At 54.8% G+C, this 26,739-nt stretch overlaps 1 protein-coding gene across 2 annotated transcripts in view; it reads left to right on the forward strand.

The window, feature by feature from the left end:
• The window catches only part of PLCG1 (phospholipase C gamma 1), a 37,846-nt gene that overhangs the window by 6,721 nt on the left and 4,386 nt on the right, over positions 1–26,739 (forward strand). For both annotated transcript variants that reach the window (XM_053573923.1, XM_053573922.1), the window contains exons 2-24: positions 15,919–16,071; positions 16,184–16,277; positions 16,425–16,472; positions 18,550–18,634; positions 18,761–18,844; positions 19,072–19,106; positions 19,321–19,393; positions 19,495–19,596; positions 19,726–19,844; positions 19,931–20,016; positions 20,088–20,208; positions 20,946–21,114; positions 21,248–21,370; positions 21,453–21,554; positions 21,648–21,835; positions 22,101–22,301; positions 22,377–22,496; positions 22,580–22,760; positions 23,716–23,793; positions 24,542–24,645; positions 24,780–24,876; positions 25,159–25,228; positions 25,668–25,825. In XM_053573923.1, the coding sequence (XP_053429898.1) occupies positions 15,919–16,071; positions 16,184–16,277; positions 16,425–16,472; positions 18,550–18,634; positions 18,761–18,844; positions 19,072–19,106; positions 19,321–19,393; positions 19,495–19,596; positions 19,726–19,844; positions 19,931–20,016; positions 20,088–20,208; positions 20,946–21,114; positions 21,248–21,370; positions 21,453–21,554; positions 21,648–21,835; positions 22,101–22,301; positions 22,377–22,496; positions 22,580–22,760; positions 23,716–23,793; positions 24,542–24,645; positions 24,780–24,876; positions 25,159–25,228; positions 25,668–25,825 (2,591 nt within the window). The remainder of the gene's footprint in view (positions 1–15,918; positions 16,072–16,183; positions 16,278–16,424; positions 16,473–18,549; positions 18,635–18,760; positions 18,845–19,071; positions 19,107–19,320; positions 19,394–19,494; positions 19,597–19,725; positions 19,845–19,930; positions 20,017–20,087; positions 20,209–20,945; positions 21,115–21,247; positions 21,371–21,452; positions 21,555–21,647; positions 21,836–22,100; positions 22,302–22,376; positions 22,497–22,579; positions 22,761–23,715; positions 23,794–24,541; positions 24,646–24,779; positions 24,877–25,158; positions 25,229–25,667; positions 25,826–26,739) is intronic.

The following is a 26,739-nucleotide window of genomic DNA, read 5'->3' on the forward strand; positions in this document are numbered from 1 at the left end:
CACTCTGTCCTTTCCTGTGGGATGTGGCCTTGAGGAGGCCACAGATGGAAGAGCTGGAGGGAGAAACTGAGGCCTGGGGTCACGAAGGCATGAGATTAGGGCCTGATATCAGAAGACTGATCTTCCCCCATCTCTCCTCCTCGTAGAACTAGAAGTTACTGTGGACTTTGAGGTGAATCCTAGGAGATAGGGATGTGGGATAGGAGGGGAATGTTCTGGTGCTCCTTGTAGAGTGCTTTGTCCAGAGGAACATGGTGCTGGTTCTTTCCCAGAGAGTTGGGGGGAAGCAGCCTGAGAGCAGATGGCAAGACTCTAGCTGAGGGTGAGGAGCAGCCTTAGGCGGTGGCTTTGGGCTAGACAGTCCCACCCTGTTGGTAATTAAGCTATAGCGACTGGAGATTTGTGGCTGGAACAGGTCAGATTTGGGTTCAAGTCTCGGTTCTTCCTGTGACCTTGGGCAATTTACTTTATAAAAATAATTTCTCCTCACACAACTTTATATTAATAATAAATGGGATTATATATGAAAGTAAGGTTTTATGTGAAAGTGCTCAGTACAACATTTGGCACTTGGTGGGCACTTCCTTAGTAATTGTCTCCTTTACTCTGTCCTTAGTTGACTGCAGAGCTTTAGTTCTTTCCACCACCCCGAGTTTGGCCACCGGTGGCTGCTCTAACATCCTGGGCTAGGGGGCTGTTCCCTACTTGTTTTCTTAGTTCCTTCCTTGAGTCGTTACGCAGAAGACTGGGGTATCTCAAAAAGCATGATGTTTGTATTCAAATACAGATTGAGAGTTCGTGGAGCAACTTCTCCATCCATTATATTGTTTGAGTGTCACAACAGCTCCATCATCCAGGGAGGGCAGAGATTATTATTATTATTATTATTACCCCTGACTTTCAGAGGAGGAAACCATGGCCCTAAGGGTGAGGTCACATAGCGAGGTCATGGCAGAGCCTAGGATATCTGATTCCTGATACAGTGTGGGGAAAATGACAATAAAATGGACAGTTACATAGAACCAGAGTTTGTTTGTTCTTTTCCTCCTCTCCCCCGCCACCCTCCCCTCACAGATAGCTGATCTCTATTTTACCTGCCCTCTGGCCATGTGTGTTTGACCACCTAGGCTTCTGTGTCTGCACAGGCTGGACTCACTGCCTCCATTTTAGAACTTTCCTGCTCTCACCCTTGCCATAGTGCCCTGGTGAGGTGCTTGGCATACCCAGACCTTCCACATACTCTTGACTCACCCTCTTGCCTTGTCTTACTAGACCGTGGTGCCCATCCACCTGAGGCTCACGTTCCAGACGCTCTGTGTTAGGGAATCCTGGAAAAGCTCTTCTCAAACTTGAGAGCACGCATTTATTCATGCGTCATGTGTCACACGTTTGTTGTAGGCCTCACTGTTGCGTGTTGGGTGCACCAAGCTGGACGTGATTGCTCCAGCCTCTGACTTCAGGTTAGCAGTAGTTCTCTAGCCTGGTTTGTGTTTCATCTCACCCTAGATACTCTTTTAAAAAACAAATAAATAAATGCACCCAAACCAGCTTTCTCGCACCTCATTGGCTCACCGACCAAGCCATGTACCACTTCTGCTTCCCTGGCTTTGGACTCTGGTATTTGCTAACTGTGCCAAGCACCTTGGAGTTGAGTAGTGAACATAGGTTAGGGTAGCTACAGCCAGAAAGGACATGGACAGCCAGACAAAGTAATTACAGGGTTGGGTGAGTGCTGTGAAGCAAGCGAGCAAAAGGCCGCTGGCAGTCAGGATGAGTGAAGATGTGCTGTGACGACATACGAGCCCCAGGCGTCAGTGGCTGATGACAGCAAAGGGTCTTTTCTCCCACAGGCTACATGTGCATATCCACCTTAAACTGCACCACTCTCCCTGGGTTAGGCCTCTGGCACCGAGCCTGAACACTCTGGGCAAACTAGGCTGAAGATTCGAAGAAATTAATTTCTGTGACTTTCCTGTACTTGTGAGGTACAGGAAATGCGGCCTTTCTGTTGTAGAGTAGATTGCTGCCCACCTGGGTCAAGAGGTTGCCTTGGCTGCTGTCTTTGAACTAGGTGTCTTTGTGTGCAGACTTTGAGGCCCTTAAGTAATTATCCATCTCCCCACCTCAGCCCTAACACACATGCCCCTACGTGAGCTGCCCTCTGAGCCTACCGTCTGGTGTGGCCACAGCATCCTGCTATCCGTAACCCCAGAGTTAGAGCCTCCAGAGAGAGTGGGGTGTATGGGCACCCTCTAGGGAGTGCTCACAGGCCCCAGAGTTAAAAGTGTAAGAAGGAGTTGGTTCTTAATATTCTGGAGTTGGGGGAAGAGGTGGTCAAGGACAGTGGAATTGGATGCTTTGAGAGAGGCTGTGGTCCCAAGAGATGGGCCTTGGAGAGTCTCCGTTTGTGTTCCTGGCTTAGCTTTTAATATTCTCCCACCCTTCCTTGCAAGACTAGTTCCTTTTGAGGTGGTGTTTGGCTAGCTTTTGAGAGGCTGCAGTGGCTATGTGCCCAAGCACAAGGACTAGCTCTCTCCCCACTCTTCACCTCCTAGGAACTGAGCCCATCCTGGGGGAAGCAGGGAGGGGCTCCTTTTTATAGCCAACATGTAGGCTTTGTGTATAGGCTCTGCTGCTTCCTTCCGGCCCTGGCCCTTCCTGGTGTTGGCCAGTGGCCCTGGCTTCAGTAAGACTCAGGATGCAGAGTAAACTGGGCGGGGCTTTCTCCTGCAGAAGACTGGCATCTCTTTACTGAGCCCAGGCCTGGCACAGAGGAGGCCGGAGTTAGGAAGCAAGAAAGAGGGTGACCCAGTCCTTGATCCTAGGGAGCTTATGATCTGGAGTATGCAGAAAACATTAAAGCAGGTGACAATTGTGCCTAAAATGTACGCTGAGCCCGAGGGCCCAGACAGAATTGGCTTTCTCTCTGTAGCAGCCTATCCTGCCCTGTGGGGTCCCTTCCCCCACCAGCTGGCTCACCAGTATTGGGTGGAGGACCTGTACAAAGGCGGAGGTGGAGAGTGGGTGGTCTCGCTGAAGCTCCAGGCCCTGGCAGTGAACAAGTGGGTACACTGTGAGGGGCAGGGAGGTAGAGAATTTGACCACTTGTCTGTTTGCAATCTGATTCTTCCTTGGTGCAGGGAGGTAGTTCATTGGTTTGGCTTCCTGTTTTCTTGGACACCTAGGGATAGGACTGAGTTTAAATAGAGGAAGGTGATTATTGAGGTCATGTCCTCAGGTCCCAGTGTCCTTGGTTTGGCCTTGCCAGTATTGACCACACTGGGTTCTGGCTGTGTGAGCGTGGGTGTGTGCTGGGGAAATTCTAACACCACGGGGTCTGGCGACTTCACCCTCAGACCCACAAAGTTTAGGCTTTAGTTTACAGGTTACTAACTCTAGGAAGGAGGGGAGGAGGGCCCCAGTTAGCCATTGGTCCCACAGGTTTCTTGGCCTACCTGAGACAGGAGCTCAGCTAAAGGATACAGCTCAATTCCCACAACTGGGAGGCTGGGCCTGGTGGGCGATGGTCCATCTCTGGAGCTCTGCAGAGTTACCTGAAAGGTCGCCCTGTTCCCCTGATAGTGCTTCAGCTGTGGGCCTTTCTTGGGAGCTCTTAGCATACCTACCAACAAGGTTAGAAAAGGTAGGTCCCTTGGCAGGGGATTTTGTGGAGGGCCTTTTGAGGCCATCAGTGAAACACAGAGCATTCCCTCCAGTGAGGATAGATGCCTGGTGCCAGCCTGCTCCCAAGAGGATGTCCTGGTCCCCAGCCTGGAAGGATATGTGCTAGAGGGGTAGGGAAAGGAGCTGTCCTAAGCAGGTAAAAACTAGGGAATTAAAATCAGGAGGAAATCCCAAGATAGCCACCTCTGTCAGTAGGAGAGGTGATCTCAAAGAATCTGAGCTGGGCATCCTGGTCAGACAGTGAGTGAGTGAGTTCCCTGTCACCTTGGGGTGAGGTCAGAGACGAGATGGCTCCCTGGAGCCTTGCTTCCCAGGAAGTAAAGGGCAAGGGGAAGGGCAGGAGAGCAGCTTGGCTGGGGTTGGCAGGGCCCAAAGATAGTGTGGCCAAGTGCTGTGGGGAGGTTGGGCCAAGCAGCTCTAGAATGGGAGAGCCTAGCTTCCCCTGCCAAAGCAGGGCATCCGAGGAGGACTTCCTTTGTTAATTAGAACTGTGCTACCCAGGCCCCAGGCCAGGGAGCGGCACTGGTCTCCTCACCTGTTGAGACCCAGGCTGCAGGCAGGAGTGAGCAGTGGAGAGCAGGGAAGCTTCTTCTGTGTTACAGCTGCTGCCCAGGGCTTCTTGTCCCTGGCATCACCACCCAAGTTCCACCTCCTGTCACATCAGCAGCCATTAGATTCTCAGAGGAGCACAAACTCCTGTTAACTGCGCATGTGAGGGATGGAGGTTGTGTCTAAGCTGCTTAAAAGACACTAATGTCCCACCCCCATCCTGTGAGAAAATGGTCTTCCATGAAACTACTGCCAGCTGGTTTAGAACATACCCAACCCTGTAGTCAAGGTTTACTCTGTGTTGAAAGCTTAAGCACTTGCCCCACATTTACTCCCAAGAGGCAGCAGTTGACACAGAAGCTGAAGAGCCAGGGCTGGAGTGGTGAGACACCGGGGTGGGAGTGGGGCTTAGGGAGTTCACAGGGGAAGCCTCTGCTACCCCTTCTGCTCTCACACACTTGTCTCCCTGCTTCAGCCCCGTCACTCTGACACGACCCCCACCCCGCCCCCATCCTGGGCCCTATTGTTTGTGGGAGGGAGACCCTGAACTTTTCTTTCTTCTAACCCATTCCATTCTTTGGCCTTGTGGGAGGGCCCTACAGAGACAGGGCAGCAGAGAGAGGCTTGCAGATGTCCTGGCCTGTAGGGCGTAGGAGTTCATTTGTCTACTGAGCAGGAGCAGGTTGGGCCGCAGCGACTCCGTTATATTTTTCTCTTTCCACAAATAACTTACTAAGTTCCTGCTAGGCATGTGACATTGAAGATGACAGACATGGTCCATGTCCTCAAGGAGCTTGCACTCTAGTGGGGAAGACTTAGACAGCCTGAAAATGCAAGTATGGTTGCAGCTGTGCTGAACGCCATGGAGCAGCAGCAAACAGAGCAGCCTGCAGCCTCCCTTGCTCCTGTGTGCCTGGGCCCTGCTTGGCCGCTTGTGACAGGGATCCGGAGGCAGTACCAAGCCCGTGCTCAGGCAGAGATAACCTTGGCTTTGAAATGTTGGTTGTACAACTCACCAGCTACCACCTTGGCTAAGTTAATTAACCTTTCTGGGCTCAGTTTCTTTGGGGAAATGGGGATCCAGGCACCTACTTGGTAGTGTTGTTTGTAGGGGTGAAACATGAGGCTGTGTGGTCTTTGTGCCGCAGTCTCTTCAACGTCTCTGCAGAGTAAATATGCAGGATGAGTGACAGGGAGCCAGATGCTGCCGTTGCTGCTCCTTTCTTCCCACCCAGCACAGGTGACACCTTGTCCTCTGGGCCCCTCAGCTGCTCTAGTGTTTGTGTGTGGGCTTTGTTTAACATCATCTCTCCAGGATAATGTACTTACCCGATTCTTCCTTCCACTTTCTGGCTCCTTGAGCTGCTCGTATTCCCAGCGCCCAGCATAGTGTCCTTCATCTCAGTGCTCAGGAGATGTGGCTAATTTTTTTTTTTTTTAAATAGGGAGTCTTTCCCCAGTTAATGCTTTATTTTTTTTTTTTTGTAGAGACAGAGTCTCACTTCATGGCCCTCGGTAGAGTGCCGTGGCCTCACACAGCTCACAGCAACCTCCAACTCCTGGGCTTAAGCGATTCTCTTGCCTCAGCCTCCCGAGTAGCTGGGACTACAGGCACCCGCCACAACGCCCGGCTATTTTTTGGTTGCAGTTTGGCCAGGGCCGGGTTTGAACCCGTCACCCTCGGTATATGGGGCCAGCGCCTTACTGACTGAGCCACAGGCGCCGCCCGAGATGTGGCTAATTTTGAATAATAAATAAAGGCAACAGGACTTGGGGGATTGGAGAAGCAGGCAGTGAGAGAAAAGGGGATGATAAGGATGATTCTGAGGCTTGTACTTTGGACACCTGTTTGAATGGTGATGCTCTTAGCTGACCCAAGGGGTAGGGCCAGAGTTCTGAGTTGGTGAGAGAAGGCAGTGTTTGGTTTTGAGAGATTGCCTTGAAGTGGTTTTTTGGGTTTTTTTGTTTGTTTGTTTGTTATGCTTTGTTTTGCAGTTTTTGGCCAAGACTGGGTTTGAACCCACTACCTCTGGCATATGGGGCTGGCACCCCTACTCCTTTTAGCCATAGGCACCACCCTTTTTTTTTTTTTTCTTCAGGTTAATGTGAGGGTATAAACAACCGGATCACAATATTTGAATTGAAGTGGGTTTTTTTGTCTTTAGAGACAGTCTCACTCTGTTGCCCTAGGTAGAGTGACTCGCACAACTACTTCAAATTCTTGGGCTTAAATGATCTTCTTGCCTCAGCCTCATGAGTAGTTGGGGTTTTCTGTTTTTAATAGAGACAGGGTCTCTCATTCTTATTCAGGCTGATCTCAAACTCCTGAGCTCAGGCAACCCACCCGCCTCAGCCTCCCAGAGTGCTGGGATTATAGGCGTGAGCCACCGCGCCTGGTACCTTTGCAGTACTTTGAGATGAGCAATGGGGATAGCAAACAGGCAATTGGATTGAAGTGTCTGAAGCTTTAGAGGACTAAGCTAGCTATGTGTTTGTGAATATCTGTACATAGGAGGTAATTGGAGCTGCAGGCATGGCTGGCCATGGATGAGGGAGAAGACAGAGCGTCAGAAGAGAGAAGGACCTTAACCTGAGCCTTGACCAAGACCAGTGTTTAATAGGGATAGGCTTGAAGCTCACCAAGAGGTAGAAGAACCAGGTGAGATTGTGCAGGAGAAATCAAGGGCAAAGCTTGGAGCAAGAGAGAGGGTGTGGTGGACCATGTTGACTGCTGCCCGTGGGGCAGGAGGTGACTTATGTTGGTACTCTGGTTCTCCAAATGGCCTGAATATACTTGGGGGGGGGGGCACATTGTACTGAATATACTATTCAGGGGCATTGTAAGGAGACCTTTTGAGATCATGGACATCCTTGGGACATGGCCTTGATGGGTGTCCAACCTCCCTTCTGGAGCCAGCATCTAGGAGCCTGGCAGACACAGGCCATCTGGACACAGGCCATGTTCGATCAGCCTGCAAGGGAGGTAGAGGTTGGACCAGACAGAACTCCTGACCCATAGCTGACCCATAGACTGCCTAGGGAGTCAGCTGGGCTTAGGCTAAAACATTGGAGAAAGCCATCTTTCCCTGCTGCGGCTTTCCCTTGCTGTGTAGTCGAGGCTGGTATAGGCCCACATTCCCAGCCTTTTCATTAATGAAACTCTGTTTCCGGAACACACTAGACTCTCCTGCATCAATGCCTTGGCTTCTGTGACCCTCTCTGCCCATGATGTCCTTCTGTAAGGCTCTGCACCGCTTTCTCGGTGCATTCTCCACCTCACAGACACCTCCCTGTTGGTCCACTCTGTTGTTCCAGGCTTTACATGACCTCATGGTTCTGCCCCCCCATCTGTTTCCTCCATCATGCAGGGTTTTTCTCAGGGGCAGGAATTCAACTGCCTTATTCTTCTATTTCCTTAGGATCCGATCCAAGGCCTGACATGGAGTAGGTAGACCTCTTCTAAATGTTTGGTTAGAGACGGTAGAGTGAGTGAGTAAACCTAAGACCTGCCTGCCACGCACTCTCCCGGCTGCATTCTCTGAGGAGGGGCCTCCTTCCCTTCCCTCCTGTGGGCCCTGGGCATGCTATTCACCCTTGAAATAGGCAGGATTAGTACAGCGTCCTAGGGAAGGGGGCTGCCTGCCTACATTGTGGGAAGGCTCGCTCTAGGGCCGCTGCTGAGGGCCCTGCTTCTGCTGCGAATCACCACGTGACCCTGACAGGACCCTTTGGACTCCGCATTTCCTCACTGCTCCAAAGAGCAGATTTGCTTGAAATCCCGACTCCAGGTAATTGTGAATTGGGATGGATCCTGTCTATCTGTGACCCCAGCAGTTAGCTCACAGCAGTGCAGGGTGCCCCACGGGGGGATCCCACAGACCTCAATCCAGCTGTCTGAATGGCTGCTTCCTGTTTACTAAGATGGAGAGGGGCCAGATGCCAAGTCAGGCCCCGCTGCTGCTCAGGTCGGATGTTTGGGGAAGCAGACCCTGAGCTCTGCCCTGTGAGTAACCTGAACTCGGAGGTTTGGCTAGAGGTTCCCTCTGTGTGTCCTGGGAAGGGACATGGTCCTGTGTCCCCCTGCTGGTCTGGTCTGAAGGCAGCTGCTGCCTAGCGCGGTCTCCCTTTGCCATGTGTCCTGTGACTCTGAAAGTGTGTGACCACCCACCCCTCTACTTTCACTGTCTTCAGGTGGGAGTGGGCGTGTTCTCAGGAAACCTCCGCATTGGATTCTGTTGGGAGGCAGAAGGGGGAATGTTGCAGCCTCAGGATAGAGGGGAGAATGGGGGGGAAGGGGGAATTCTCCCAGCCAACTTTGGAAGTGCTAGTCACCCCGTGTTCAGGATCTGTCTTTGTCTCCTCTCCAGCCACCTCCATGCTTCTCCTTGAGAGCTGCAAGAGCCCTGTCATGGTTGACTGCTCCTGACTGGTGCAGAGTCCCTGTACCCCTGGCCCCTTCTAGAGGGTGGTGACCAAGGTATGGGGCCAGAAGCAGGCCACATGGCAATTACTTCCTCTCAAAGCTCCATTGTCCATCTCTCAGCATCCTCTGGGGGAAAAGACAACTCCCAGGCCCTAGCTGTGTCTTCCTTTGCAAGGTGATGAGGGAGGCAGGAGACTGGGCGGGGTCCTCCCGTGTGTTGAGAGGGTAATTGATGAGAAATCTTTTCAGGGAAGATCCCCACACTTCTCCTGACCCTGGCCTCACCCCCCTGGATCTCCTGATGGTCTTGACCTAGGACCCAGCAGGGTATGGGTGTTCAGGGAGCCCTGCCTCTCCTACCGCTCTGCTTTGCTTAAAGCTCTGTAAGCATCGTGTGGTTCCCACTATGACCTCCCAGTGTTACTAGACTGCACTGGCCCTCAGGGCCCCCCAGTTGTGCCTCATCTTTTTTCTGCTCCTGTAGTCACCCCACTGACCACTGCACTTATGTATTTGTTGTAGCTCCTTGGCTTCTGTGGTCCCACTGCACCACCTCTTCCAGGAAGCCATCTCTGACATGACACCATCTTCAAGCATCCGTGTCCTTTGCTTCCTGTGTCAGATGATAGCTCAGGAGTCTAACTCTCGCGTGATCACTGCTGTTCTTAAGCACTCTAAACATTTCAAGGACTGCTCAGGACCTGCGTTTGTGTAGGACTGGTGAGGAATGGAGAGGAATGGAGAGAAGAGTCAAATGTGGGTTCTTCTTGGGGAAGCTCACAGGCCGGTGGCCTTGACACTGAAAGCACCAGCAGCTGTGAAGTGGGGCCACACAGGAGAGGAGGGGCACCCGGTGCACCCCTGGACTGGCCTGGTGCTAGCTTGAGTGAGAAGGTGGGAGTGGCGTGCGCACAGGTCGAGAAGGAAGGTGTGCAGGGAGATCTGGGCTGGGGTCTGTGTTGCACTGATTGGATTTGGACCCTTTTGAGGAGAGTTGAGCTTTGCCCCCCCCTTCCTCCAGGACCCTCTGCAAAGTGAGACACACAGGCCTAGAAGGCTCTGAGGTCCCCAGCTAACAGGTGGGAGAAGTGAAAATCCCCAGAGGGGAAGGGACCCATCCAGGTACTATTCACTCATCTGTTTCAAACTCATCAAGATTTTAAAGAGACCTTTCATTATTTATCATGAATTGTAATTTTTTTAAGTGACGATTTTGTTTACTACTTTTTTTTTTTTTTTTTTTTGGTGAGACAGAGTTTGGCTCTATGCTTTAGGCTGGAATGCAGTGGCATTAATACAGCTCACTACAACCTCAAACTCAGGGCCTCAAGCAATCCTCCCTCCTCAGCCTCCTGAGTAGCTGGGACTACAGGCACGTGTCACCAAGCCCAGCTAATTTTTTCTGTTTTTAGTAGAGATGGGGACGCATTCTTGCGGAAGCAGTTCTTAAATTGCTAACCTCGAGCGATCCTCCCACCTTGGCCTCCCAGAGTGTTGGGATTACAGGTGTGAGCCACTGCACCTGGCCTACATGTATTTTTAAATAGATATATTTTGTTGCTGTTTATGTCAATGAGCTTTAAACTTTATAAAGGAAAATCTTCTCTTAACAGGTGTTTCTGTGAAGGCATAGTTCATGTCTAGAAATTTGGAGCGGGTGCCGTTTCCATTTGCTGTTTGTTGTTGTGGTCTTGGCTGTAGTTTCTTCGTTTGGGGATTTAATTTTCAGTGTGTCCTTTTGTCCCTTTCTGGTAAGATGGCTTTTGTATCTCTTACCTCCTTGGCATCTGCGCAGCCCAATGAAGGAGGTGCTGGGAATGGGGATTCCGTTTTGCAGATGAAAGACATGGAGCTCAGAGATGGGGCTGTGGCTGCTGCCCTCCTTGCCAGCGTTCTGCTCACAGTACTTCTCATGCCTTGATGGCTGGTTAACAGGCCGGTAAATTTGGGGGACCTCTCTCTGTAGGCTGTTTGGAAGTGGCTTTTTTTTTTTTTCTTTGAGACAGAGTTTCAGTTTGTCACCCTGGGTAGAGTGCCATGGTGTCACAGCTCCCAGCAACCTCCAACTCTTGGCTTAAGCGATTCTCTGGCCTCAGCCTCCCAAGTAGCTGGGACTGCAGGTGCCCGCCACAACACTCAGCTATTTTTTAGAGATGGGGGTCTCTTGCTCAGGCTGGTCTCGAACCTGTGAGCTCAGGCAATCCACCCACCTCGGCCTCCCAAGTGCTAGGATTACATGTGTGAGCTACCACGCCCAGCTGGAAGTGGCTTTGTTGAAGGCATGGGATAAAACCACATGGGTTCCAACTAAGAAGCTTGGGGTGAATTTGGGATCTTGGCTTTGATGGTTTGGGGTCCCTCTGCCCCACCCAGGGTCTACCTGTTTGTGCCCTCTGGGATTGGCTGGCTGTCACTGGCTGTGCTCCATCGTGCCCTACCCTTGCTATTACTTTCTCTTTCCCAGGAATCCTGTCCTGGAACTCTGCCCTAATGCACATCCCTGCAGTTGCCAGGCAGGAAAGCTGGTGGCACGCTGGTGGCAGGCCGGTGGCTCAGCCTGATACGTAGAAGGGGCTGGGGAGCAGGAGTCTGAGAAGGAAGCAGCCCTGACCTACAGAGGGGCCAGGCACACAGACGGGTCCTCCGCGGCCATTGTCCTCTTGCCCAGGTTCCAGGATGGAAGCCTGCCATTCAGCTTGTCTACTTGACAGCACCCCTCCTCTCCCCACCTAGTAGATTGGGTGCTGTCCCAGGGTGGGGCCTCCTCTCCTGCAGAGACAGGTTCTCATCTGGCCCTGAGAACTGTGTGGCTTCACAGCGTCCAAAGTTCTGTAGCTCAGATGAGGAAACAGGTTCTTAAAGGGAAAGCAGCCACCATTCCTGGCACGTCAAAAAGGCAGCTGCTGTCTAGGCCTGCATGACCCAGATGCTCTGTTCTGGGTAACTGCCTCTCTCCAGTTTCTGTGGTCTCAGGCCAAGAGTCTGTCCATGCTGAGAAGGGTGGGGAGAAGAGAAGGAAGAGATGGGACAGGAACATTGCCCTTTCCTGTCTCCTCAGCCTGGGGATAGAAGCTTTGATTTTACAAATTCAGTCTTGATGCCTGAGCTGGCCCCAGGTGTCAGGCAGCAAGCACATTTCCTTCTGCCCAAAACCCCAAAACAAATTAATCTGAGGTATGGGGTGGTGATAAGATAGGCCAAGGCTGAGCCTCCAACGTGGGCGTCTTTGTGTAGGAGTGTCTCTGCCACCTCTTAACACTTCAGGTTGTCTGTGATAAACTAGAGCGGATAGCACACTTGCTGAGGACTTAGCTGTATGCTTGGGGCTAGGATTTGTGACTTGGCCTTTGGGATCTTGGGTATCTTGGTCCGCTTTCCTGCACCCTTCTGTGTGTGAGGTGGGGATGCAGATGGGGCCTCCAGCTGGGATAGGCTGAGTGCTGCAGGCTGAAGATGTAGCCTCTGACTACAGAGCATGTGTGTCTACACTGATCTGAACATGAGTCCCTGAGAATCCCACTGCTCCCTAAATATGGCCCCATCCCTGGGAGACCCCTTTTTGAGCTGGGGAAACAGCTGCTTGGATTCTTACCCTCATGGCCCAACTTTAGCTCTCCTAGGTTAGGGTTTGCCTCCAGTGGAACCCTAGCAAGTGGCCGCTTTTTTCTCCCCGGCTGCCAGCTTTTGTAGGTCCTCTGTCACTGACACTGGGCGCACAGGCAGGTGGCTTCTCTCCAGATTTCACTGGGACCACCAGTTCCCAGCAGGGTCCTCACAGCAGCCCTGTGAGGTAAGAGTAATGAGGAAACTGAGGTTGAAAGCGTGGAGGACTCCCTGTGCTTCACAGCCAGAACTTAAGAGCATTTAATGAAGATAATTTAATTCCTCACTAGGTCTGGCAGCCCTTAGAAAGTCAGGGAAGGCTTCCTGGAGGAGAGGAGGAAGCAGATCTCCACCAATGGCGGGGAGCAGAGCAAGGTCCCCAGGACTGCACCTGGCAGCCTGGCCTGTGAGAACGATCTCAGACTCGGAGCCTGCACGTGATGCGGTCCACGGCACCAATCTCTTACTACCCCAGAGCTGCTCAAGAAGGGTTGAGTCTCCATTTCTTCATGTAAATTTGTGGGTGACTAAATGTAAGAGTCTGGATCTCCTCACTGCCCCAAGTCACTTATCTTGTCAGAGTCTACCACAGTTATGTCTGCAACAGCAATACTCAGGCCATCCCCGAAGCTGAGGCAGCCTTCACCATGGGCCTGGAGCCTGGTCCTTGGAGGAATGAGCCTGCCAAAGCTCCTGAAGGGCTGGGCCGGGCCTTTGTCATTGTGCTACCTATCCCACTGCCTGGTCACGCTCCCTAGTTGTGGGGTCCTTCCTTGTGCTCAGAGAGTCCTCCTCACCCCCTCACTATCTTCCGCTTGGTGAGGGCCTCTCAGAACCCTTCATTTTCCTTTGTGCCAGTGTCCCCTGAACGCTGTCCTGTCATGGGTCTCCAGTTGTGGGTAGGGGCATTCCTATTCTAAGTAGTCCTCTTCTCCCCCTGCTCCTAGATTCTGCGTAGGTCTCTCTTCCTTCCCTTCTTGACCAGGGCAGGTCTGACCTAGACCATGTGGAGCTGGCTCAGCCTCCCCATGCCCTCGATCAGGGCAGAGGTTCTGCCTGTTCAGAGAGTCTCCTCTTTGTGATGACAGTTTCCAGGAGACCAATCTTGGTTCTCTCAGGAAAGGGAACCAACTACACTATATTTGTTCTGGAAGGCAGGAGGATGGGGGCACAGATTGGGAGGTAGCATCTCACCCCACTTCCAGGGCCTTCTTGGCCTACCCTTGGCTTGATGCTTTGGGAGGGCATCAGGGCCAGTTGTGGCAGTAGGAACTAGGATGGCTGGCCTTGAACTTCTCTAAGCCTTACCCGGTCCCTGTCTTGGACAGGCGCCTGTTCTGCCTTCAGGCTGGTCTCAGTGGACATGTGCCCACGTGCACAGAGCAGGCTGGAAGCTCACCTAGAGCTGTTGACAGTGTTGTGCTGTGTGGGTGTGCACTTGCCCGCGCATGTGTACATGCTCACCTTTGCAAAAAGGTGTGGGAGGCGGGTGACAGAGCTCTGCACCGGAAGAGCACACTAGTTTCTGCTTCAAAGGGCAGAGTTTGTGGTGGCTCTGCAGTTTCTGATCTGGGCATTTCCCCTGATGGAAGCTCTTCCTTCCGTCCTTGGAAACTCTGTTCTCAGCTGGGTCTTTATTACCCAGTTCTCCTCACCTCTGTCTCTGCTCTTACTTTTTATTCCACCCTATTTTGTTGCCCCTTCTCCCACCGGTTTTCATTTGTTCATTCAGTCACTCAGCAAGCACTGGAGAGGCCCTTCGGGGCCGGGAGATGAGGAACATATACACAGCATAGTGTGAGGCGTCAGGAGTGTGATCACTACAGGAAGGAGCTTCTCAGTCGGGCCTTTGGTGGGAGAGATTGGAGCCTGGGAGGTGGATGTTCCCAGCTAGGGATTAGGATGAGATGGGGACAGGAAGCACTGGCTGGTCAGGCTTAGTTTGGAGGGAGCAGAGAGATGGGAGGACGGAAGCTGGAGAGGCAAAGCACTGAACCCCATCACAAAGAGTTCGCAGGCTGTAGGAAAAGCATGTTCTCATTAGGCTGGCAGTGGGCAGCCTTGGGAGGAGATTGGATAGGGTCCAAGGGGCCAGAACAATGTTTTAGGAAGATTCGGAAGACTTAGTAAGGATGGCCAATTGGCGAGACCTGCAAAGGCGGGCAGCCATAAGGAAGGTCAGGACTCTTAACTGGGGGACCGGCCGGAGGGATTTGCTGAGGGGACAGCCGTCAAGCCCAGGTAGAATCCGTAGTACTGTTTCAGGGGACCTGGGGTTAGGGCCAGAAGCAGTGCCCACTGTTCCAGGTGGGAGAGATGAGGGCTACTGTGGCTGTCGCTAGATGGGCCAGGGCAGGGAGCAAGCTTGCCAGGGGGAGTTGGGCCCCCTCAGTCATCCTGGCTAAGGTGGTGTGCAGTTTGGGCTTGGGGGCCTCCTAGGATGGGGGCTGGCCCGGGTTCCAAGTTTTCCAGGCCAGTCTGGGTGTAGAGCATTTAGGATGCTTCAGAGCTAGGATAGTGCTCAAAGAAAACCATCTCTATTGGCTAAGCCAGGCTTCTTTCCCCAAGGCTAGCATGTCTGTCCTCTGGCCAGGACAGCCCTTCGCTCTGCTGGAGAGAGCGCTCAGAACCCGTGAGGGGCTGTGTGTCTGAGCACACTTGGGCCAGGGACAGAGGACTAAGCACTGAATGAGTTCTTTTCGTGTGCCGCGTGCGATGCCGGGTGCTATAGCTGTTACAACTTTGGATCTTACCAGCTCTTCCTGGTGCTGTTGTTACCTGTCTTTATAAGTGAAGCAGGGGGATCAGAGGGGCTGTCACTCTGCCGAGATGACACAGCTCACATGAGGTGGAGATAAGATTCTAGACCAGGCAGTCTCACCCCAGAGCTCCTGCGTGTGTTTCCCACACATGAGCTTCTAGAGAACCCAGGCAAGTCCTTTGCTTTGTAGGTGATAAAAGCAAGACTGTGAGTCACTCGGCATCTCTCAAGTTAGTGGCTGTGGCAGCTCATCTGCCATTCAGGCCTCTGTGTGTCTTTGACTGTGGGGGGCCATGGCTAAGATGAGGAAATGATCCCAAGCCAACAGTGGGCTAGGCCCAGATGACTGCTGCACTTGGGCAGCTGGAGGATGAGGCCTCCTGCTGAGACTTGTGTGGGGATGTCTTTAGTGGGCAGGGTATTTCAGGGACACACAAGCTCTCTGGGCCCGAGCTTACCTCCCCTCAGGGATCCTGAGGCCCATCCTGACCTACCCAGCCCCACCTGCCCCTAGGACTTTATAACTTGCTTTCTGTGGACTTCATACCTGAAAGCGATCCTTGGATCCCCATTTCTCCTGGAGTCTAGCTCTTTTCCACATCAGAGTGTCCAGCCCATATCCTCAGCAAGGGAACCACAGATGGGGAAGGGATACCACTCAGAGCCCCCTGCCCTCTCTGACCTCGCAGCCCTTAGCAAAGGTCTATCATTAGACTTAGCCCAGCTCTTTTGTCATCTACTATGACAGAGTGGTCTTGGCTCCATCCCTGGAGTGGGATGTGTCTCTGTGCTCCCTCCCTGAGAGAGAGCCCGGGAATGGGTGAGGAATCCAGGCAACCCTCCTTTCCCTACCGACTCTTAGAAACCCCCCTGACCTCCCTTTGCTCTACCTTCCTAGTTGATATTCGTGAAATTAAGGAGATCCGCCCAGGGAAGACCTCACGGGACTTTGATCGCTATCAGGAGGACCCTGCTTTCCGACCAGACCAGTCACACTGCTTTGTCATCCTCTATGGAATGGAATTCCGCTTGAAGACCTTGAGCCTGCAAGGTGGGAGTCCAGGGGCTAGAGGAGGTCGGGGTACTTGAAGGGAACATCTGCGGGCCCCTGGCCCAATGAAAGGTGCATGCCTTCAGCTCAGCTGTTCACCCCTTGCTCACAGCCACGTCTGAGGATGAGGTGAACATGTGGATCAAGGGCTTATCTTGGCTAATGGAGGACACGTTGCAGGCAGCCACACCCCTGCAGATTGAGCGGTGAGAACCCCCCCATAGGCTCGAGGCTGGTCAACCAGCACCAGGGGCAAGGACAGCAGGCCTTGGTGTGCCCAGACACTGCCTGCTGGTCTCCTGGGCCTGGCCCTAGCTGGGGAAGTGGTCTTCACCTCAGTCTGCTCTCTCCAGGTGGCTCCGGAAGCAGTTCTACTCAGTGGACCGGAATCGTGAGGACCGGTGAGTGCCCAGCTGTGGCTCTCCCCCGGCAGGGTGGACAGGGGTAGTAAGAACAGTAGCCAAGCCTCTGAGCAGCCGCCTGGACAGCCAGAGGGCCCTGGGGCCTGCCTCAGTTAGGGTCAGGGTAGGCAAGAAGTCCTGGCAGAGTTAGCTTTCTGCAGAGAGCCCTCAGCCTTGGCAAAAGCTGGCGAGAGAGGCCAAAAACTGTAATGTCCTGTGCCTTGCTGCTGTGGGCAGAGAAGCTGGGTGTGTGGAAATGGCTCTCAGCATCCTGAAGGTGAGGGTCAAGGTGGCCTGCAGTGTATAAGGGGTGCCACGAAGCTCACTGCTCTGAAGCCTGGTGTGACAGCCAGAGGGGGAGCAAAGGCCAGATGGTGTGGGTGCTGCACACAGTCATGGCCCTTCCAGCGTCCTGAGAGAGACGGGAAGACCTGGGAGGGTTCCGACAGGAGGAGGCACACGACTGACTGGAGTTGCTCAGGGCCACCGTGTGGAGAGCTCAGTCCTGGAGCTGCCTTGACACTCCAGGGGAAAGACGAGAAGGCTGGGATTAAGGTGGTAATGGTAGCAAGTAGCTGGGTTTGGGCTATATCATATTTTGAAGGTAAAATCAAAAAGGATTTCCTGACAGATTGATCTTGAGTGTGGCAGCAGTGAAGGATAACAGTGTGTGCTCTTTGGCTCAAGCAACTGCAAGGTGGAGTTGCTTTTGGTTGGGTTGGGCAGACAGGAAGGAGGCTCAGGGGTTCAGTTTGGGGTGCTAAATTTCTGTTTGCTGTCCAGGTAGAGGTGTTGAGTAGGCAGGTGAGTAGAATGAGTTTAGGGGAGACATTGGGGCTGGAGGGGCTAACTTGGTGTACAGATGGCATTGAAGGCCACCAGGCTAGAGGAGAGCACTAGGGATCAAGTGTAGTACAGAAAAGGGAGAGGTCTCGGGACCGATCCCAGGCTGCTCCTCTATCAGGGATTGGCGGCAAGCAGCAACTAGTGAGGTGAGCGGAAAACCGGGGAATGGGGAGAAGGGAGTGGTGCAAACAGTTGACCCTGGGATTTAACAACGTGGAGGGAAGAGCTGTGTCAGCACAGTGGGAGGGACTTGAGGGGTAAAGGGAGCAAGGAGGACTCTTCGAGGAGTTTGCCATGAGGGAAACAGGGACAGGGCGGCAGGGGTGAGACCTTGCAGGCCGCTCGTCTGCTGATGGGAAGTAGTCTGCGGGGGAAAGGTTGGTGATACAGAGAAAATGAAGACCTGATAACTCCTACCTTCTGGACGAAAGGGTGAGGGAAGACAGCAACCCGGGACTCCTCTGTGCAGAGCCGATCCCCTCTGGGAATTGGGTGGTTCTTGCCAGATACTGGCGCCGGAGGAGGAAGGGCTCTCACTTCCTTGACACCACCACCTCCTGTCTCATCCAGCCTGTTACCAGGCCTAGCAGTGACCAGCCCCGTATCCTGGGCAGGGCACCCCTGCAGGGCAGGGATGCTTGTTCTCTGAGCTCCTTTCCTACAGCCAGCACTCTGGCCCCAGGAGAGGACCAGTCACCAGCAGGCATATTTGGCCGTGCACACCCATTCCGCTGCCTCTGTCCCTTGCACTGTGGTGCCAGGTGCTGACAGGCCAGGGCCAGAGGGGCAGTGGGTCCTGAGGACCAAACTCGGGGCATCCCAGTGGGGAGTAGGTGGGGGACCCACTGCTGAGCTGCCCCTACAGGGAATTGGGGTGAGCCCAGGCCTCTGTCCTGAATGGGCCAACCGCCACCTTGGAGAGTTGAGACGCAGTCTGGAGCGGTACTGGTGGGAGGGGAGCCCTGGAGTTTTCCCTCCTCCCATGCCTGACCCCGTCACAGAGCCTGCTCACTTCATTCTTGCCAGAATCATGGGCTTTTCTTTTCTCAGCTGAGGAAACTGAGGCCCAGAGAAAGGAAGGGACTGCCCTCAGGGCTGATGCAGTTCCACTCTCAGGACTCCAGGTTCCCCAAATAGTGTTGCTTACCTGTCCATCCCCAGGTGGGGTCAGCTCACAGGTTAGAGTTAATGGCAAGCTGGGTGAGGCCACTGGATGGCCATTTCTTCTCAGGATATCAGCCAAGGACCTGAAGAACATGCTGTCCCAGGTCAACTACCGCGTCCCCAACATGCGCTTTCTCCGAGAGCGGCTGACGGTAAGGGTGTCACCCTGAGGCTGTCTCGGGGTGGGGAGGGGAGGCCAAGAACCCCTGGGGATGGGGGTGGAGTTAGGGGAGTGGGGGGAGGGTCTGACTGGGAGTATCCTGCTCTGTCCTGTGCAGGACCTGGAGCAGCGCAGTGGGGACATCACCTATGGGCAGTTTGCTCAGCTGTACCGCAGCCTCATGTACAGCGCCCAGAAGACGGTGCATGGCCACCTGCCCTCCCCTGGCCCTTGCCCTGTTCCTCCACCTACCCCAGCCCCACCCGCCTCAGTCCTGCTGCCCTGCTTGGGGGCTTCTGGGTACCCTCTCTCCAGCGTGTGTCCTCTTGAGGCCTACCCCTCCTGCTGCCCCGGCCTATCTTCCTCAGGGCCCTCTTCCCACGTGGCCTTCCAGGGGCTCTCAGCCTGACCAGGTTCTATTTCCTGCAGATGGACCTCCCCTTCTTGGAAGCCAGTGCTCTGAGGTTTGTTTTGGAGCTGGGAGGTGGGGTTGTCCCCTGGGCCCCCTTCATGTTTCCCCTGGGTGATTCCCAGAGGCAGTGGAAATGGTGACCCATGCTGGACCATTCTGGGTAGCAATTCTGGCTGGGAGTTGGGCTGTCCCTTCCAAGGGCCCCTTGCTGTCTGTCAACCAAGCTAGCCAGCTGGCTGCCAGGCACTTACCTTCTCTCCCTACAGGGCTGGAGAGCGGCCAGAGCTTTGCCGAGTGTCCCTTCCTGAATTCCAGCAGTTCCTCCTCGACTACCAGGGGGTATGGCTATCCTGGGGCTGGGTAGGGTGTCAGGCTGAATGGAGGGGTGGGCTTATCCCTACCTGGAGGCTTCTCCCATTCCCCACCCTCCCACCCGTCAGGAGCTGTGGGCTGTAGACCAGCTCCAGGTACAGGAGTTCATGCTCAGCTTCCTCCGAGACCCCTTGCGTGAGATTGAAGAACCATACTTCTTCCTGGATGAGGTGAGCCCCACCTTTGCCCCTTCTGGCGGAGGGTAACCAGCACCCTACCTCCTGTCCGCCTTGCCTACCCCAGTTGAGACTCAGCACCCTCTTTTCTATTTCTCTTCTTCTACATTTGTTCCCGGACAGTTTGTCACTTTCCTGTTCTCCAAAGAGAACAGTGTGTGGAACACCCAGCTGGATGCGGTCTGTCCAGACACCATGAACAACCCTCTCTCCCACTACTGGATCTCCTCCTCGCACAACACGTGAGTGTGGCTCCCTCACCCCCACCCGGCCCCTTCTCAGGAGACCAGACGGGCCCCCCTGACCACCTCTGCCTCTCCTTACCCAGGTACCTGACTGGGGACCAGTTCTCCAGTGAGTCCTCCCTGGAAGCCTATGCTCGTTGCCTGCGGATGGGCTGTCGCTGCATTGAGTGTACGTGGGGGCCGGAGGCTGGGGGAGGGAAGTGGGGCCTGCCCACGTGACCGTGGCAATGTTGCTCCCAGTGGACTGCTGGGATGGCCCAGATGGGATGCCAGTCATTTATCACGGACACACCCTCACCACCAAGATCAAGTTCTCAGACGTCCTGCACACCATCAAGGAGCATGCCTTCGTGGCCTCAGAGTAAGTAGTGGGTGGAGGATCCCAGGGTTAACTTGGCTGTGGCTCTTTCCCTCCTAGCACAGAGGCAGAGGGCCCCTCAAATGCCCTGTCCCTGTCCTTGGCCTTCAACCCCTGTCTGGCCTCTCCTCCTCTCTCGCTTGGGCCATGGCTTCCCCAGTTACTCCTCCTCTTTCCACATCCTTGGCCCACCCCCTGCCCAGTCCTTTAGCCTGGGAGCTTGTTCACACTCTTCTCGTCTTCAGGAAACATCTCCTTAACCCTGTTCTCTTTAGGCCAGTGTCCTACCAACTCCTTTTGCTGAAAAGCCCAGAGAATGGTCTGTGTTCCCTGTGTCCTGCTCCTTAATTCCTGTGGTGACTAGTCTCTTAGCTACCAAAGGGATCACTTTCAGATCACCTTCAGTACCAGGCACCCTTCACTAGCTACGTTTGGAGGCTTCATCTCATCTCTCCTGACCTCTTTAGTGTGGAGTGTCCTCTTGCACTACTGGGCAGCCCTGTAACTAGACCGATTCTGAGGATTCCCTTCCATAGCACTTGCCAATCCTGGTTCCCTGTGCCCCTGTGGCATAGAGCCCTCTGCCCCGCCACATGCCACAGCCTGCCTTCTCTCTGGGCTTGTGTTTGTAGACAAAGTGTTCTCAGGTCATTGGCTCCCAATATCTCATTTTGGTCTGAGCAAAACAGCCCTGCAGAACTGCAAGGTCTGTGTCACTGTGCCTGTCCCCTACACTCTAGGTACCCGGTTATCCTGTCCATTGAAGACCATTGCAGCATTGCCCAGCAGAGGAACATGGCCCAGTACTTCAAGAAGGTGCTTGGGGACACGCTCCTCACCAAGCCTGTGGACATCGCAGCTGATGGGTTGCCCTCGCCCAACCAGCTCAAGAGGAAGATCCTCATCAAGGTAGGGTGGGAGGCTATGCAGTGTCTTCTCAGCGCCTCTCCGCAGCTGCGGCTCCACTGTTGGTCCAGGCCTGCGTGAGGAGGTGGGGCTGGGCCCGAACTGGCCTTGCCATGTCCTGATCTGCTTCCCACAGCACAAGAAGCTGGCGGAGGGCAGCGCCTATGAGGAGGTGCCTACGTCTGTGATGTACTCTGAGAATGACATCAGCAACTCCATCAAGAATGGCATCCTTTACCTGGAGGACCCTGTGAACCATGTGAGGGCCAGGCCAGGTTGGGCGTCAGGGGGCAGGCCAGTGAGATGGGCCCGGCTCACAGGCCCTCCTTTGGTCTGTTCAGGAGTGGTATCCCCACTACTTCGTTCTGACCAGCAGCAAGATCTACTACTCAGAGGAAACCAGCAGTGACCAGGGCAATGAGGATGAGGAGGAGCCCAAGGAGGTGAGAGCCAGCCCGTGCTGGGGACCAGGCCAGGCCAGGTCAGGGCTGGGGTCAGAGTCACTGAATGTCTTTGCTGTGCCTTCTCCCTGACAGGCCAGTGGCAGCACAGAGCTGCACTCCAATGAGAAGTGGTTCCATGGGAAGCTCGGGGCAGGGCGGGACGGGCGGCACATCGCCGAGCGCCTGCTCACCGAGTACTGCATCGAGACTGGGGCCCCCGATGGCTCCTTCCTGGTGCGGGAGAGTGAGACCTTCGTGGGTGACTACACGCTCTCCTTCTGGTAACTACTTCCAGTGCTGGTGCACGTGCCCGATCCACGTGTGTGCACAGATGTGACACCACTATGCTTAATGCTGGAGCCTTTTGTTCTTACGTGGAACGGGATTTCACACCCACACACACATTTCTGGTCATTGTGCTGCCTCCTGTGGACTGCCCCGTACCTGGGCCCTCCCACTGTGAGGCTTGATGCCTCTCGCTCGTGGTAGACGTGGTCCTCACCCTGGCATGTTCCCCACAGCACCCCCTTCCCTGTCTTCCCTCAGGCGGAATGGGAAGGTCCAGCACTGCCGTATCCACTCCCGGCAGGATGCTGGGACCCCCAAGTTCTTCTTGACGGATAACCTGGTCTTTGACTCCCTCTACGACCTCATCACACACTACCAGCAGGTGCCCCTGCGCTGCAACGAGTTTGAGATGCGCCTCTCAGAGCCTGTCCCGCAGACCAATGCCCACGAGAGCAAAGAGTGAGGGAAGGGGCTGGCCATGGCCGGGGGCGGGACAGGGGCAGCGCTGGCAGGCCTGACTCTGCCTGTCCTCAGGTGGTACCACGCAAGCCTGACCAGAGCACAGGCTGAGCACATGCTGATGCGTGTCCCCCGGGATGGGGCCTTCCTGGTGCGGAAACGGAGTGAGCCCAACTCATATGCCATCTCCTTCCGGTGAGGGGCATGGCCCTGGGGTGTGGGGCCTCACCTAGGTCTGGACTGCCCTGATCCTGTGTGACTGTCCTGTCCTTTTGAAGGGCTGAGGGCAAGATCAAGCATTGCCGTGTCCAGCAGGAGGGCCAGACCGTGATGCTGGGGAACTCTGAGTTTGACAGCCTTGTCGACCTCATCAGCTACTATGAGAAGCACCCGCTGTACCGAAAGATGAAGCTGCGCTACCCTATCAACGAGGAGGCGCTGGAGAAGATCGGCACGGCTGTGAGGGGGCTGTGGTGGAGGGTGTGGCAGGGGAGTCAGGACAGGCTCAGACAGAAGCAGTCACTGCATCATCTAGGTGTGTGTGACGGGAAGTTGAAGGTGCTGCTAGGAGGGCCCCTGAGCCCAGCTGAGAGCCGTGATGTGGGTACCAGAAGGGCATCCTGGAGGGATACGTCTGATCTGTCTCCAAGGATGGGGAGAGGGATGAGGGCAGAGGGACTGCCGTGATGCCAAGTGTAGGGTGAGGAGGTTCTGGAGAACCCCATAGGGAGAGGCGCACACACACCAGAGGCTCATCCAGCTGGGCCTGGCCCAGACTCGTCCCAGGGCAGAGGAGAGCAGTGCAGATGTGGTTGTGGAAATTCTCTCTGGTGGCTGGTGTGAGGGCAGAACTACAGGAGGTGAAACTAGTGAGCAAAGAAGGCAGGACCAGTAGCAGCGGGGTGATGAGGGCTCTGGTTCATGACCTTGGATGGGAGGAAGGAGTCTAAGATAGGAGATCAGTTGAGACTGTTGTCCTCAGTGCACACAGTAGCCGGGGGAGGCCTGTTGTCCCCTGGGGCCTGGAGCCCAGGTTGAGGAAGGAGAGGCAGAAGTGTGCGGGGGGTGGGGAGGCACTTCCTGACTTTGGGCCTTGCAGGGAGCCAGTGAGCCACTGCACAGAGCACTGAATCTGGGGAGCCTGTGCAGGTATCTCAGAGACTGAAAGTTGGGGCCTTCAGGAGCTGGGATGGAGATTGTAGAACTGTGGGGTAGGCCTTAAGGTTAAGAATGCAAAGGAAGGAGAGGGGGACCCCAATGGACCAGCTGTCAGTGAAGAGGGCAGGCTTGGTGACCTGGGCAGGAAGGCCCGGTGGAATTTGCTGCACTGGAAAAAGGGGTAGGTAGAGGCAGCGACTGACTGTCACCTTTGGGCTGTGGAGCATGAACCTATCCCATCGTGTCCCATTTCCAGGAGCCTGACTACGGAGCCCTGTATGAGGGGCGCAACCCTGGCTTCTACGTGGAGGCAAACCCAATGCCAACTTTCAAGGTACATGTCAGCCTCTAGGCAGGAAGCTGGGGGGGTCCCCAGCTGCTGGGGGCTTGCCTGTCTGCGGTCTTTGTGGAGAAGTGGTGGTTGTGGTTTTCTGAGGCCCAAGAGGTTGTAAGAAATGTGTGTGTGGAGTGACCGCAGGCCTCCCAGGGCCAGCTCACTCTCTAGCCCCTGTCCCCCAAGATCAGCACTGACCCTTCCGGATTGTTCCTCACGGGTAATCCCCATTTTCTCCTTGGGCAGCAATAGGGCATGGGGTGGAATACATGGGCCACTCACTCCCATCCTCATGGGGCTCTGTCATACAGGGTCTTCCTCTTTCTGCCTTTTTCTCTGAGGTTTAGGAGCCCATGCTCTCTTCCTCACCCCCCCCTCAGGGGCAGGGGGCCTGGGAGAGGGTTCCTTGTTCCACTCCCCACGTAAGGAATGGTGGCGCCCCAGCCACGCCTATGGGCTTGCAGGTTCTGGGTAGGTGCTCAGGGCAAGACACTCCTTTCTTGAGACCAGATTCAATCAAGGTTTTCCCTGGGGCACAGGGTGGGGTTTGCAAGGCTTCGAGCTGGATTTGGGGGAGCTTCCCTGCCAGAGGTTCCACCTTTCCCCGAGTAGCTGTGTCCCACAGCCTCTCGTCAGAGCAGTGGCATCTCCCACCAGCAAGCCTATGCACACATGTGCACACACGAGGCCCCAGATTAGGAGTGACAGGGAGGCCGCTCTGCTGCAGCCAGTGTCTCTCCCCCTGCAGTGTGCAGTCAAAGCCCTCTTTGACTACAAGGCCCAGAGGGAGGATGAGCTGACCTTCACCAAGAGTGCTATCATCCAGAACGTGGAGAAACAGGAGGGAGGCTGGTGAGTCAGGAGTCCCAGGTCCCCCTGGGGCTGGCACAGAGAGGAACGTTGGTTGGTCTGGTGCAGGTGCAGAGCCCCCCCAAAATGTGCCCTCCTTGTGGGAGAAGGGGCTTAGCACCCTGTGCTTCCCACAGGTGGCGAGGGGACTATGGAGGGAAGAAGCAGCTGTGGTTCCCATCAAACTATGTAGAAGAGATGGTCAGCCCAGTGGCCCTGGAACCTGAGAGGGAGGTGAGACCAGAGCCAGTGGGTGGAACGGGATTCCCAGCCCAGATTCTCCTCTGCTCATGCCCATCACATACCTAGGCACACCTGTATGTACACAGACACTGACCATCACACAGGCCAGTCTCAGCCTATGTGGCCATACTCGTGGTCTGCGGCATACCTGTGCCACATTGGACAGTTGTGGGTCCACCCGCGAGTCGTTTATGTGCACATGGAATTCCCCCTCATGCACGCATGTAGTAGCCATGCTGACCACCGTGGGCTTTGCACTTGTGCCTCCCACAGCACTTGGACGAGAACAGCCCCCTGGGAGACTTGCTACGGGGGGTCTTGGACGTACCGGCTTGTCAAATCGGTGAGCACCCATCCCTTCTTTCGCTCACTGTTCCCTAGGGTGAGGCTCTCCTTTGTATCTGTCTCCTGCTCCTAGAGAGGAAGCAAATGGCTGAACCCCAAAGGCTGCCCTCCCTCCAGGTTTCCCATAATTCTGGACACTCCTCAGTCGCCCCCAGCTTTGACCCCTGCATGCTTGCCCTGTGCCTGGCACTATGGAGCCTGTCAAAATTAGCAGAGAGAAGAGATGCTGACAGCTGGCTAGTAGCTGCTGTCCTGATGGGTTGGAACACTAGCTTTCCCGTGGCCACCACAACTCCTCTGTGAGTTGTGGGCCACCACAACTTCTCTCCTTGGGTGCGAGGAGGAGGAAACAGGATGATATAGGAGTCACTGGAGCCAGTGCCCAGGGTGGAGGACAGAGATGTCTGTTTGCACCTCCTGTTTTTCTCCCCTCCCAGCCATCCGTCCCGAGGGCAAGAACAACCGGCTCTTCGTCTTCTCCATCAGCATGGCGTCAGTACCCCACTGGTCCCTGGATGTTGCCGCTGACTCCCTGGAGGAGCTGCAGGACTGGGTGAAAAAGATCCGTGAAGTGGCTCAAACTGCAGATGCGAGGGTTAGAACCTTGTGGAGCCTGGAGGGTGGGGGTAGAGAATGGGGTTGGGTGGACAGTATGTGGGCATCCAAGTCTTCCAGCTCTCAGCACCAGCCCCTCAGAGCAGTAGACCAGCCTGTGCTGGCCAGGCCACGGCCCCTGCCTTAAGTGAGGATCCAGACACAGACAGTAGTGTGGTGTGTTTAGGTGCTGAGATACCCATGAGCGGCCAAGCCAGCCTGCTTAGTGCACAGTTGGATATAAAAGGCCCCAGCTGAGAGGAGGAGTCCTGGGCTGGAAGCAGGAATGGCGCCCAGAGATACAGAAGGATGAGGTGATACGTGGTATAGAGTAGGGAGAGAGCTTGGGACAGACTCTGGGGAAACTTCAGAGAAGGGGGTGTGGACAACCCCCCCAGGAAGGCAACCAGGAAGGGTAGGCCAGAGAGGCTGGAGGCCGCCGGGGGACAAGGAGGGTGCAGGTAGAGTTAGGCGGGATAAGCACCTGAAAGTGCCTGTTGGATTTAGTAGCAGCAAAAAGCCCTGGTGACACTACTGAGCCATGTCAGTGGTATGGCTGGGGTTGATGGCCATGGGCAGCAGAGTCTGGAATGGTAAAGGCACAACTTCTGGGCCCTGGTCGTTAGACAGCTGAAGGAGGAAGCAAGGCATGGGAGGAGATAGAGCCCAAGCTTAGATGGAAGAACCAGCCCTCAGGAGGAAGGGGGCCTCTCCCACTGAGTCTGAGGGAACAGAGAAGGATTCTCCAAGATAAAGGAATTCCCACTTGGTGGCCATTTCACTAAGTTAACCTGCAGGTGGATCTCTAGCTGCTTTGGTGAACAGAAGCTGTAAGACAAGCAGAGAAGGGCGGGGGGGGGGGGGGCTGGAGATGTGTCCTGGCAGACTAGCTGGTTGAAGGGCTGGGTCCTGGGG

The sequence above is a fragment of the Nycticebus coucang genome, chromosome 21 (genome assembly GCF_027406575.1).
Source record: "Nycticebus coucang isolate mNycCou1 chromosome 21, mNycCou1.pri, whole genome shotgun sequence".
NCBI lineage: Eukaryota > Metazoa > Chordata > Mammalia > Primates > Lorisidae > Nycticebus > Nycticebus coucang.